Source organism: Salminus brasiliensis, chromosome 9 (assembly GCF_030463535.1).
Source record: "Salminus brasiliensis chromosome 9, fSalBra1.hap2, whole genome shotgun sequence".
NCBI lineage: Eukaryota > Metazoa > Chordata > Actinopteri > Characiformes > Bryconidae > Salminus > Salminus brasiliensis.
Genome location: NC_132886.1, coordinates 8,336,689 through 8,348,324, shown reverse-complemented (window position 1 = coordinate 8,348,324; position 11,636 = coordinate 8,336,689). Strand labels below are relative to the sequence as shown.

Genomic DNA, 11,636 nt, shown 5'->3' with positions numbered 1-11,636 from the left:
AGATTTTTGTTATGATATTGGTGCTCTTGGGGGCCCCCTGGTGGCATGGGGCCCTAAGTGGCCGCATAATTAATGTATCCCTTGGGTATTAGCGATTCTACTCGCTAATTCCACTAGTACACCCCCCCGTCCACAGTGCGGCCCTAAACACATAGCAACACCTGTGCGAATCAACGTAAGTTTCCCGGTCATCCCCATCCACCACACACTTGCACGTTAAAGCTCTGTGAGCTAGTTTAAGCTTCATGCTCAACACACACTCCTGTGATCTACATGGAAACGTTCTGCACAACGATTTGTGCTTCAGGAAATGTAACCATCTGTAACATCTCAATAACCTCAGAAAAACATTTTTGCCTTTAAATTCAGAGGGTGGTGATTTGTGTGAAGATTTATTCTCCAACCTTTTACCACAATCTTCAATTCCACCTTAAATGGTGCAGAACTTACAGGAGGCAGAAAGCAACTGCGGGCTGTTTTAAGGTGGAATTTTGGCTTCATGCTGCAAAAATATTTTAAATTATTTTACAGTCAGATCCAGTCAGTATGTGAATCAAAGTCATCAAGGGTCACCACTTTATTAAAACATGCAAAAAACAGCTGTATTAATAAAAATTACCATCTGGTTCTGTCCTTTGTATTCGGTCCTTTGTAGAAGATTAATTTACTCTAATCTTCTGGCAGGTCCCAAATACAGCAAGGACTAGGGACCTCTCTGCATTCCTCATACCCTCTGGTCAGTTATAAAAATATGCATTTGTATCTGTTTCCTTCATGACAGTATCTAACAAAACTGCTCCTACCAGGAAAATGGCCTACTAGCTGTCCTGGCATTAGAGCCCCATTAACTAACTAACTCATACATTCGTGAGCTTTGGATTGAGAAATACATGAGCAAAAGGAAATGTAAAAGGAAGTGCAGCCCAATAAGTTTCCTTCCTTTCAGTTTTCAGATGTAGCGACTCTTCTCAAACATTTGCTGCAGGTTAAGTTTGTGTGGAACTTCGTTGCTGGCAGCTTAGAAATTGTGTCAGCCTTTTAAATTGATGTTCATACTAGAGAGTAGGTGCTGGTGCAGTTCTGTCCTTCTGGCCTCCAGAACAGTTGAATCATTATATTGTAAAAAATAAGACTTTGGCATTGATTTGTGTTTTGTGTTTTGAAGTTTAATCTTGTTTCTTCTGAAATTCCAGTAATGATGTTGTACATCCTGACCATGACCCCCTCACATTTTTCAACTACTTGGAAAATCCAAGGCAGGTATTTTGGAGAAGAACCATTTGGAGGTGGATTAGACACATGGATGATGTGATTGCAGACGTCTTTTAGGTATGAGTGTTTTGTGGTTCTGTCTTTGTTGGTCCTTCTGTGTTTTCTTTTTCTGAGCTTCCTCAAATTTGCTCCCTAGGTACCAGGTTGGTGGAAGTTACAAGGATCATGACAGGAAATGGAGATGTTGGAGGAGTGGAGATGTTGTGGTAGGACTGAAACAGTGGTCGTCTTGTTTTGGAGTGTTGTTTCATTTCAGTGGGCATTGTGATTTTGGGCATTGAATTTTTTAAAATAATGCCTTAATTTTGTAGTTCATAAAGCCTTAAAAGTGTGTACGTAAATAAAAAATATGATTTACTTGAAAAAAATTTTTGAAATGTGAATTGAAATGAAAGGTATTTTTATTTAGTAATGCACAACAGGATCTTATAAAATGTCATACATGTACCTCATGTACAAAGAGCTCCCCTTCGCTGGTGGCGCTGTTTTAAAATAAACATGTCTGCCATATACTCGAAGATGAATTGAGAAAACAAGGTAAGTTGTGCTTCTTTTCTCTTTATGGAGCTAACATAACCTATAAACAAGTATATAGGTACAATATATAATTCTTTATTAACTAATTAATTTCACATATAAGAGAGTAGAGTAGTATTTTTAAAAATGTAGTAAGTATATAAGAGCATATACATAAAAGTGTAAAGGATGAACACAGTTCTTTTTTACTACTAAGCAAACTTATCAAAACAAATTTGCTGCTTTACGTTCATCACACATTCTGCAAAATGAAGCAATCCTTAACCATACTTATGGGTTTAAAGCACAATTCATCCGACAGTCAAAGAGACTCTTCAGCTTCTATCACTGCATGAGTTCTGTTCTTTCCATCAGGCTTAGCTGTGAAATATATAATGAAGAAAATAAGGTCAATTAGTCTTTAATTAAATGTTATTTTCAGTTTCAGGCTAAAAACAAATCTCAGTCTCAGTGAGGCTGAAAGTGTATTTCTTCAAAGTGACCCTCAGGAAGCCTGTGAGCTCTTACCTCGAGCTCTGTAGCATTTGACCCCCAGTATGATGGTCACCAGCAGATACGGAGAAGCTGCCATTAGACTGATGAGCAGACTGAGCACTGAGAATGAGGTTCCTGAAGTGGACAGACATGAAAATATACACACACTTATACACACACACACACCAAACACCTATGGATGGATAAATTCTTAAGGTAATATTAACAGTGTTTATTATTGCACTGCTTTGTGAACAGCAGCAAACCTCTGACTGAGATCCAGCTCTGTGGGGACTCTCCTCCCTCTGGGAGTTTACAGTGGTAGAGACCTTCATCTGACTTTGAGACAGTATGGATGGTCATCTCTCCTGTAGTCTGGGTCTGGAGGAGTGATCCATCTTTATAGAAATCAGCTGTGAGGTTTGAGGACTTTGTGTGGCGATATAAACAGTGTAGAGTCAGAGGATCTCCTTTATTTAGAGGATGGGCAGGACTCTCCAGAATAACAGAACCATCTGCAGGAAGCAGAAAGTGTGGACAATACAATGATCACTATTACACTGAAACCTCTAATAGTCGTCAATATTTATTTTAAATATTTAAAAACAGTATTTGCTAAAATATTGTTCACATCACGTCTCATTAAGAACAAGGATCTGAGGACCTCTTTCTGGAATCTGAGGATTACTATCTTAGCTCCACTGCTACTAAACGTCCTGTTAGTGGTATACTGTATACTGTAGACTCACTGTGCACTGTGATGTTGACAGGGTTGCTGCTCCCTCCTGATTCAGACTCACACCAGTACACTCCAGTGTGGGATGAGGAGAGGGAGCTGATGTTGCTTTTAGATTCTGTAGCTGATCCCCAGCCTGATGAACAATCTGACCCCCTCTCACTGAGTGCATATCGTCTCACTCTCCATTCAGTAGAGTTATTCTGTCCCTCACAGCTCAGTGAGAGAGAGTCATTACTAAAGTGTTGAGATCTGTTGGGCCTGATGATCAGAGATGCTGGAGGAGACGCAGCTGAAAGATGCAGAAGATGAGATAAACCAAAAAAAGGACATCTGAACCATTGACCAATAAATCCAGGTGTGATGTGTGCAATATGTCCTCACCAGCGACCCATAGACGTTGTGGATTGCTGTACTGTGTGTGATAAGCTGGGTCTCCTCTCTCTGCTCTGCAGACATAAACTCCTGTGTGATGAAGAGCAGCAGGGCTGAGTGTGTAGGAGCCTCCAGATCCTCTGCTGATCTCTGAGAGGAGCCTACCATTATCTCTGTACCAGCTGAATGTCCAGCCTCTAGAGGAGCCTTTGACCCCACAGCTTAGAGTCACTGAGTCTCCTTCAGTCAGCCAGTTGTATACTATGCACTAGTGCTATTAGCACGTATGGGGAAAATGGTGTGCCAACCAACACAGCCCACCTACGTTCAGAGCCTTTAGCTACTTCCGGCAAATCTCTTTCGCTCCCAGTGCCTGACTCGCCAGTAGCCTCCAGCCCTACCTTCTGGACAGGATGCATGTTTCTCAAGTTTAGAAGTTCCTGAAAGTTTCCTTAGCTGAGTTCAGAGCTCCACTGTTCTTACTGAGCACAGTTTGGAGAGTATTTCTCCGTACCCTTCTGAGTTGTCAGAGCATTTTCCAGAACCTCCTTGAGGCTGCCCAAAAGTCATTGTCCATGGCCTCTCCAAACCTCCCTCTCCAAATCTCCTACCATGACCTGGATTTTTCTTCTGCCACTTCCAAAGCTGTAGGTATCCTTCAGCAACATCGAGAGTACCCCGAGCCAACCAAGCTTAGAAAGCCTCCTTCTTATGCTTGATGGCATAAGCTTTACTGCAGTTGTGGGTTCAACAAGCTTTTGGCCACAGCTCTGTACAGCCGCTTCCTTGATGAAGGTCTTCAGAGTCCATTCTGAGTCCATGTCCCCAGCCTCCTCCGATAAAGTTGAAATCCTTTTGATTGGAGGTTTCTGCCAATCTTTCCTGGCAGACTGTCTCTACTTGTTTCCCCCCTTCATGACCTAACTCACCACCAGATGGTGATCAGTTGACAGCTCAGCATCCAAGTGTCCAAAACAAATGGCCTGATGAAATCAATCATTGACCTTTGGCACAGGGTTTGGCACACTCACTTTCTTAAAGAAGGCAGAATTCTGAATTGCTGTTGGGCGCATATAAGAGTTTTCCTCTCTACAACACGAAGTCGCAATGAGGAGACCCTCTCGTCTACCAGGACAAACACCAACTGTGAGGCTGCCAGCTGAGGACATGTGAGCCTGAATGTGCCTGTGTACACCACCCCCAGCCCTGGCTCTAACGGCAGGCCCCAGTAACCCTTTTGGGATGTTTTTTGGATGGAGTTTGTCAGGATCTTTACCTCAGGCCTGTTCGCCTCATGATATCCGAGCTTTGGAGATAATTAGATTACTCAAGCCTTTCTGCAACAACAAGGCCCTGATCCAGGAAGGAACAATTAACATACTCTATATTACAGTTAGGTATGGTGCAGGGGGATTACCCTTATTATTATTATTATTATTATTATTATTATTGTTATTGTACTGAGGGTAGTAGACTGGGTTTCCTCTCCCAGCTCTGCACCAGTACTGACCTCCATCAGAGACACTAACTGATCTGATGGTGAAGGAGTGTGTTTCAGTGGTGGTCTCATTCTCAGGGGAACCTCCATCCAGCAGACTGGTCCAGTTTACAGTACAGAGTCACTGGGTTTCCTATCAGTGCAGCTCCTTTAAAGCTGGATGAGAGTTCAGGTTTAGGTGTTTCTGCAGTTGGAGATGAAGAGCACAGTTCAGACCATGAAGTGTTAGAGATCACACATGAACTAACCTGTACCCTGAACTAACACTTTCCATCCTACTACCATTGAAATCTGATAGCTGTTTTAAGCTGATATCAAGATTACTGAGCTTCTCTTGCAAAAATAAAAGCACTTCCTGTCCATAACCCAAATCAAATCAAATGTATTTCTCTAGCGCTTTTTTTTATGACTGGTGTTGTCACAAAGCAGCGTTACACAATCAGTAAGTAGTAAAAGACAGAAAAGATATAAATAAATAATAAATAACATAAGAAGACATAAAAAAATCCAAGACCCCCAGTGAGCAACCAACAGCAACAGTGGTAAGGACAAACTCCCTCAGAGCTGGAGGAAGAAACCTTGGGAAGAACAAAGACTCACAAGGGGGACCCGACCCGTCCTCCTCTGATCAGAACTATTTATTAATTATTGATAAAAGTTACCAAAACATCTATACTGTTGAACTATTATAATCATAATATAATAATCATGGTGTAGTAGAACTTAATATAGTCAAGTCAAGTCAAGTCAAGTGGGTTTTATTGTCATTTCAACTACATACAGAGTACACAGTGAAACGAAACAACGTTCCTCCAGGACCATGGTGCAACATAGACAGTGCATACAAGACACAAGTGCAACACAAAGAAACAAGTGCGGACAGACAATACAACACAGTACAGACCAGAGAATAATAAATAATTGCCGGTAGTGTGCAAATTGTGCAATGTGTAATAAATAGAGTCCAGTGAGGTAATAAAGTAAAGTTATTAGTGCAATGCTTTGTGCAAAAATGCTTCCCCTTTTTTCCTGGTGTAAATGGTTGGAGAGGGAGAGAGAGAGAGAGAGAGAGAGAGAGAGGGAGAGTGTACATGTACCAGAAAGATATCAGTTCAGAAGTTGAGTTGTGTTGAGGAGTCTGATGGCTTGGGGGAAGAAGCTGTTGCAGAGTCTGGTCGTGTTGGACCGGATGCTGCGGTACCTTCTTCCTGATGGCAGGAGGGAGAACAGTCTGTGTGAAGGGTGGGTGGAGTCATCTACAATGCTAGTCATGGCAGTGATGGTCAGAGTAATGATGGGTAATAGTGGTGATGTTAATAGTGGCAGATAGTTAAGAGTCCATTTAGGTTTAACATGGTCATTAGGCTGGTAGCAGTGGTAGGAGGGTGTGCAGCTGGTCTGACGCATGTAGAGGGGACCTTAGTGGGCAATCTTTCAGCAGGTTGGGCTGTGTGACCATTTACTTAGAGAAGGTAAAGAGACAGAGTTAGTTCTGAGAGGATTTTATGGAGAGCAGAGAATGTTGAGCAGTATCAGAGTGTGTGTGACGACTGCGGCAGGTCTGACTATAACAGCCTAGGTAAAAGGAGAAAGTCAGAAGGTAACACAGACATGGGAGCACCCTGCAACGCTAGCGTCCATCTGCTCCACCGTCCACAAACCTGTGATCGCGTGCCAACAGAGAGACGACAGCTCCAGCATTTCAGTGTACTACAATTCCCTGTGTCTGTGAACCCCTGGACCTGCAACCTTTATCTAAGGGGAAACATTAATTACCAAAAGCTAAACTAAACAGATGAGTGTGTCTGAGTCCCGAACATTATCTGGAAGGTTATTCCAGAGTTGGGGGGGCTTTATAAGAAAAGGCTCTTCCCCCTGCAATTGAAATTTGGGAACTACTAAGAAGCAGCACCCTGAGATCTAAGTATTACTGATGGTTCCTAATATGTAATAAGATCCCGCAGGTACTCAGGAGCGAGGCCATGTAGGGCTTTATATGTTAATAGAAGAATTTTATAGTCAATACGGAATTTAACTGGGAGCCAATGAAGTGCTGATAGAACTGGACTGATATGGTCAGATTGTCTAGTTTTAGTAAGGACTCTGGCTGCAGCATTTTGAACCAGCTGAAGTTTTTTGAGGTTCCTGCTGGAACAACCTGACAGTAGTGCATTACAGTAATTCCAGCCTTGAGGTAATAAAAGCGTGTACTAGCTTTTCTGCGTCCTGTAGAGATAAGAGTTTCTTAGTTTGGCGATATTCCTAAGCTGCATAAAGGCTGTCCTACTAATATTAGCTATATGTTGCTCAAATGATAAATCTGAGTTGAATATGACGCCAAGATTTTTAGCTGCTGGACCAGGAATAATAGAAGCATCATTAACATTAAGTCTGAAAGTTTATTTCTAGTCTTTTGGACCTAAAAGAAGAACCGTGATTTTATCTTTAGCACTGAAAAAAATGACAAGACAAGGAAATCAATGAGCAAATTAAGTATTAAATGGAAAAGACCTTTGACCCCCTCAGATAATAAAATCGTACATGTTGTACATCTCTGTGTGCCTGAAAAGTTTAAACCTCCATGTGGATCCTTCTCAAGGTCCTGAGACCCAGTTGTCATACTGACCACAACAAGCTGTTGCATCACGGATATGAGATCTTTCTAATATTTCTCTAATGTTTAATCAAGTTTTCATGATTGAGTCATTCAGATTCTCATTTAATATACGACACAAAGCATAACTAGCACTGTGTACCATAAGGGTATACCTGTGGTGTGTGGAAGTATATTTATGAGGCATGGCAAACCCAAGCTTTCTGAGGCACTGGGACTTTAGTCCTAACTGTATTGAAAATAAGGTTCATTTGTCATGCTTCAAAACACAATGCACATTAGTGGCATCTGGTGGCCAAAACTACAAAGTGCTTCATGGATCTGGTGGACTAAGGATTGATTTTTTTTTACAGCTTTGTGTATTCCAGTGCATTAAAATGTCTTCAAAATCTCATTGCTGAGTTGGGCACATACCCCCAGGGATGGGCATATTACGTAGAGGTGGCTGCTTAATGTATTTATGAGGTCTGTTACCTCGCTGTCCTGCCACTGAAAACCTTCTTCACTGCTGTCGTCCAATTTTCCCTCTCCTCTGAAGGGAACTGACGCAAAAGAAACATGAATCGCATTGCAGCATATCGGATAAAACATCGGATTTCAATATCACAAAGAAAAGTGTCTGCGGATTTGGGCCACGTTTACTTGCTGTGTGAATGTAGCCATAATGTCTAGAAAATGACATTCTAACTCTAAAACCCTGACTCTGGCCTACAAAGCCAAGAACGGACCAGCCCCTCCGTACTTGATGGCCCTTCCAGCTTCAAGTACGGCTCGGCTCGACCCGCCATCCTTCAAAATCCACGGAAGACAAGTGCCCAGGCTTTTTTCTGTCCTGGCACCAAAGTGGTGGAACAAACTTCCTCTGGGTGTCTGAATGGCCGAGTCGCTCGCTGTCTTCAAACGCAAACTGAAGACCCACCTCTTCTGAGAGTACTTGGGCGAATAGCAGAGTGGTCTCCTTACTGACTTGTGTTTAGTAGAGTCTAAATGTAGAGGTATCTTAAATTTTTTTTCTATTTAAACTAGCTGAGGTTTTTCTTGGGTAAATAGCAAAGTACTTTTGTAAGTCGCTCTAGATAAGAGCATCTGCTAAATGCCTTAAATGTAAATGTAAATGTAAATGTAACTCCTTAAAGTGGAGCTCTTGCCACTGTTGGGCCCTTGAGCAAGGCCCTTCACCCTGTCTGCTCCCCAGGCGCTGCAGAAATGGCTGCTCACCGCTTTGGGCATGTGTGCTCACTGTCGCTGTGTGTGTTTCACTGGTGTGTATGTGTGTGGGTTCACTGCACAGATGGGCTTAAGGTGGAAACCAAATTTCATCTGTGGCCAGCACTAATGGTGAATATGGGTGTCTTGCCTTGATTGTAGCGAGTTCAGCTTTCTACACCATCAGAAGACTCTTGGAAACTGGAGGAAACTAAAGAGGTCTGGTACAGGAAGAGGTCTGACACACTCAAATCCACCTCAGCATCAGAAGACAAGTTTCTGAGAGTGAACAGCTGTTTGTGTGATTGGCGGCTCAGATGGCAACACCTTATAGCTCAGCTTAGCACTGGACCAAGTGTCTGGACTTCAGCGGTGAAGAAGGGAGGAAGAGAGCTGCAGGTTTGACTGCAGGTGGAGTGACAGTAAGAGAGTCAGTGCTCACTGCCAAAATTAAAAGTGTTCTAAAACTTTTGACCAGTAGTGTTTGTTTGTATGTAAACATCAGAGAATGAGAAGTCTGGAGAGAAGAACATCACCAACAGACTCTAGATATCAGACAACAGGTGGCTACGCCAACCAGGCCTTGTGACCATGGCTTTGCTTGTGCCACAGCCATCTTTCATATTCCTCTATTAAATGTAAACAAAAAATCGTCGCTGTCCAATTAAAAACACTCCAAAATGGTGACTTTACAGGAGAAGGTAACTTTTAACAATCTTAACATTTAGAGCATTTTTATTGGTCTGTTCCTCCAGAATGATTTACACAGTGTACAGACGCAGCTCAGGGTTCAAACCATGGAAAAAAAATTGACAAAGAAAACAAAGACAACATTTGGACAACAGGGATATGCAAATATACATAAATACAAATTAAATAAGATTCACCTTGAGTTTGTCCACAGTGGATGAGTACAATCAGCCCTAAATTAGAGACAGAAATGGTGCATTAATGTAAAATATATTTATACATTCATATATTTAAAAAGGCCTAGTTTGTCCTACACCCACCCTCCTTCACACAGTCTATAATACACTGCAACACATTGTAATACATAGTAGTAGTAGGCATAGAATCACTAGACTTGATAGGTGGGTCCGACCTCTGACCTATTATGAAACTACCTACTATTACAATAATTTTGTATAATTTTACAACTGTTCAAGTTATTTTTTAATAACTCTTTAATAATCTCTTGCATCAAAATGCCATTGCAAATAACAGAGTAATCACTACAGGTGGGCTGACAACACAAACAGGCTGTATTCCCACCCAATAAAAAACTGGGGGAAAACTTCAGGTAACTCATGCTGTTGTTCTGAAAGGTAGATTATTTAGATAGATGGTGGATGTTGCTATCAATATACTTATTTTATTTATTGTTTAAGTTTCAGTTAAGTTAAGTTTCATGCTATTATATGCCAGAATGAAGATTATTATTATTATTATTATTATTATTATTATTATTATTATTTCTTATTGAGTGCTGCCCATACTCAGTACTCTTCTATATGTACAGTGCTGTAAAACAGTGTGGTGAGTTAAGTATCTTACACCGTCAGAAGACTCTTGAAACTGGAGGAAACTAAAGGGGCCTGAGACAGGAAGAGGCCTGACACACTCAAATCTTACAACAGCATCAGTTTTCTGATTCTGAGAGTCAACAGCTGCTTGTGTAATCTGTGGTTCACGTGACAATACCTCATAGCTCACCTAATCTGGTAGTGTGAAAAGTGTTGAGACTGGAAGTCAGTGCTGTGACTAGCTACAGCCAATGAGAACGCTGGACATGGGGTGAGGAATAAACCAAGGGTCCATATTCTTTCCTGTTTCATCTGTGAAATAACTGAATGTGTCTCGTGCACGGCATCGCATCAGCTCTTTCAAGTGTTTTCATGATAAAACATGATTTTGGAGAGCAAACAGACTGGTTGCAGGATCTTGTATTTCATGACCCTGTGTTGCTGATTAGTTGTGTAGTTTACAAAGAGTGGTATTTGTGGTATTTTTGCCTTTTAACCCTGATGAAGGCCTGAGTGCTGAAACACGTTGGCGTTGTAATAAAATTGACAGTCTCCAGCCAAACATGTTGCTGGTTGTCAGGTCCGCGTCATACATTCGTGACTCTCGCTCCTGCTAGACGAGCCTCTTCCACTTCGCGTCTCCAGGTTTGGTCGGCCTAGCTGTTTATGGTTCTGCAGCTGGTTCCCCAGCTCTCTTCTCCCTGTTTGTGTAATATCTCCCCAGGCATTGCCTGGTAGGTTGTTTTGTGTTGTTCCCAGTTCTCCCTCACCAGCTCACCCAGCTCAACTCCCAGAGGTCTCAGACTGACCCCCACCCCCACCCTCCCGGTCTCAGGTGTGCTTTTGTGTTCGCCCGTTTTAGTTGTCGAGTTTACGCTGTTTTTCTGTTTAGTCACTTTAGTTGCTGCATTGCTTGCTTTCGTTTACCCTCTGTGTTGCACCCCTTTTCTGTTAATAAAGTACTTGCATTGGATCCATCTCTGCGAGTGTTCGTCCCTCTGTGTCTGGCCTAACCAGCCACGACACTGGTTTTCTTTCATCTTTGAGGTATTTGTTTTTTTACCAAGCACCTTGTTGGATAAAGCAGCATGTGATGCCATGTTCAAAACATGACCCTAATTCAACTGGTCTGGAAAGGGTTATAAAACCATTGCAAAGAGAGCCATCATCCACAAACAGAGAAACCTCGGAACAGTGGTGAATCTTCCCAGGAGTGGCCGGCCTACCAGAATTTTACCAAGAGCACATCTTTGACTCATCCAGGAGGTTGCAAAAGACTCCAGATGAACATCTAAAGATGACCTGCAGGCCTCAGTTACTTGCCTCAGTTAAGGTCAGTGTATGCGATTCCACAATAAGAAAGACACTAGGCAAAAATAACATCCATAGGAGAGCTGCAAG

At 42.1% G+C, this 11,636-nt stretch overlaps 1 protein-coding gene across 1 annotated transcript; it reads right to left on the bottom strand.

Annotated features, from left to right (window-relative positions):
* Window positions 1–2,293: 2,293 nt before the first annotated feature.
* Window positions 2,294–4,215, bottom strand: LOC140562270 (Fc receptor-like protein 5). Its single transcript, XM_072687771.1, has 5 exons — window positions 4,171–4,215; window positions 3,404–3,662; window positions 3,033–3,311; window positions 2,550–2,798; window positions 2,294–2,418 (listed from the first exon to the last, which is right to left on the bottom strand). Exons 1-5 carry the CDS (start codon window positions 4,213–4,215, stop codon window positions 2,294–2,296), a joined length of 957 nt encoding a protein of 318 aa, XP_072543872.1.
* Between the last annotated feature and the right edge of the window lie 7,421 nt (window positions 4,216–11,636).

What these genes read in the sequence shown, in the direction of transcription:
- LOC140562270 (XM_072687771.1), bottom strand. Translation starts at nt 4,215, where the DNA reads ATGGACTCAGAATGGACTCTGAAGACCTTCATCAAGGAAGCGGCT. An exon ending in CCTTCATCAAGGAAGCGGCT is followed by an intron (nt 3,663 to 4,170) that starts GTACAGAGCTGT and finishes TAATAGCACTAG; the next exon opens with TGCATAGTATACAACTGGCT. An exon ending in TGTCAACATCACAGTGCACA is followed by an intron (nt 2,799 to 3,032) that starts GTGAGTCTACAG and finishes TGCTTCCTGCAG; the next exon opens with ATGGTTCTGTTATTCTGGAG.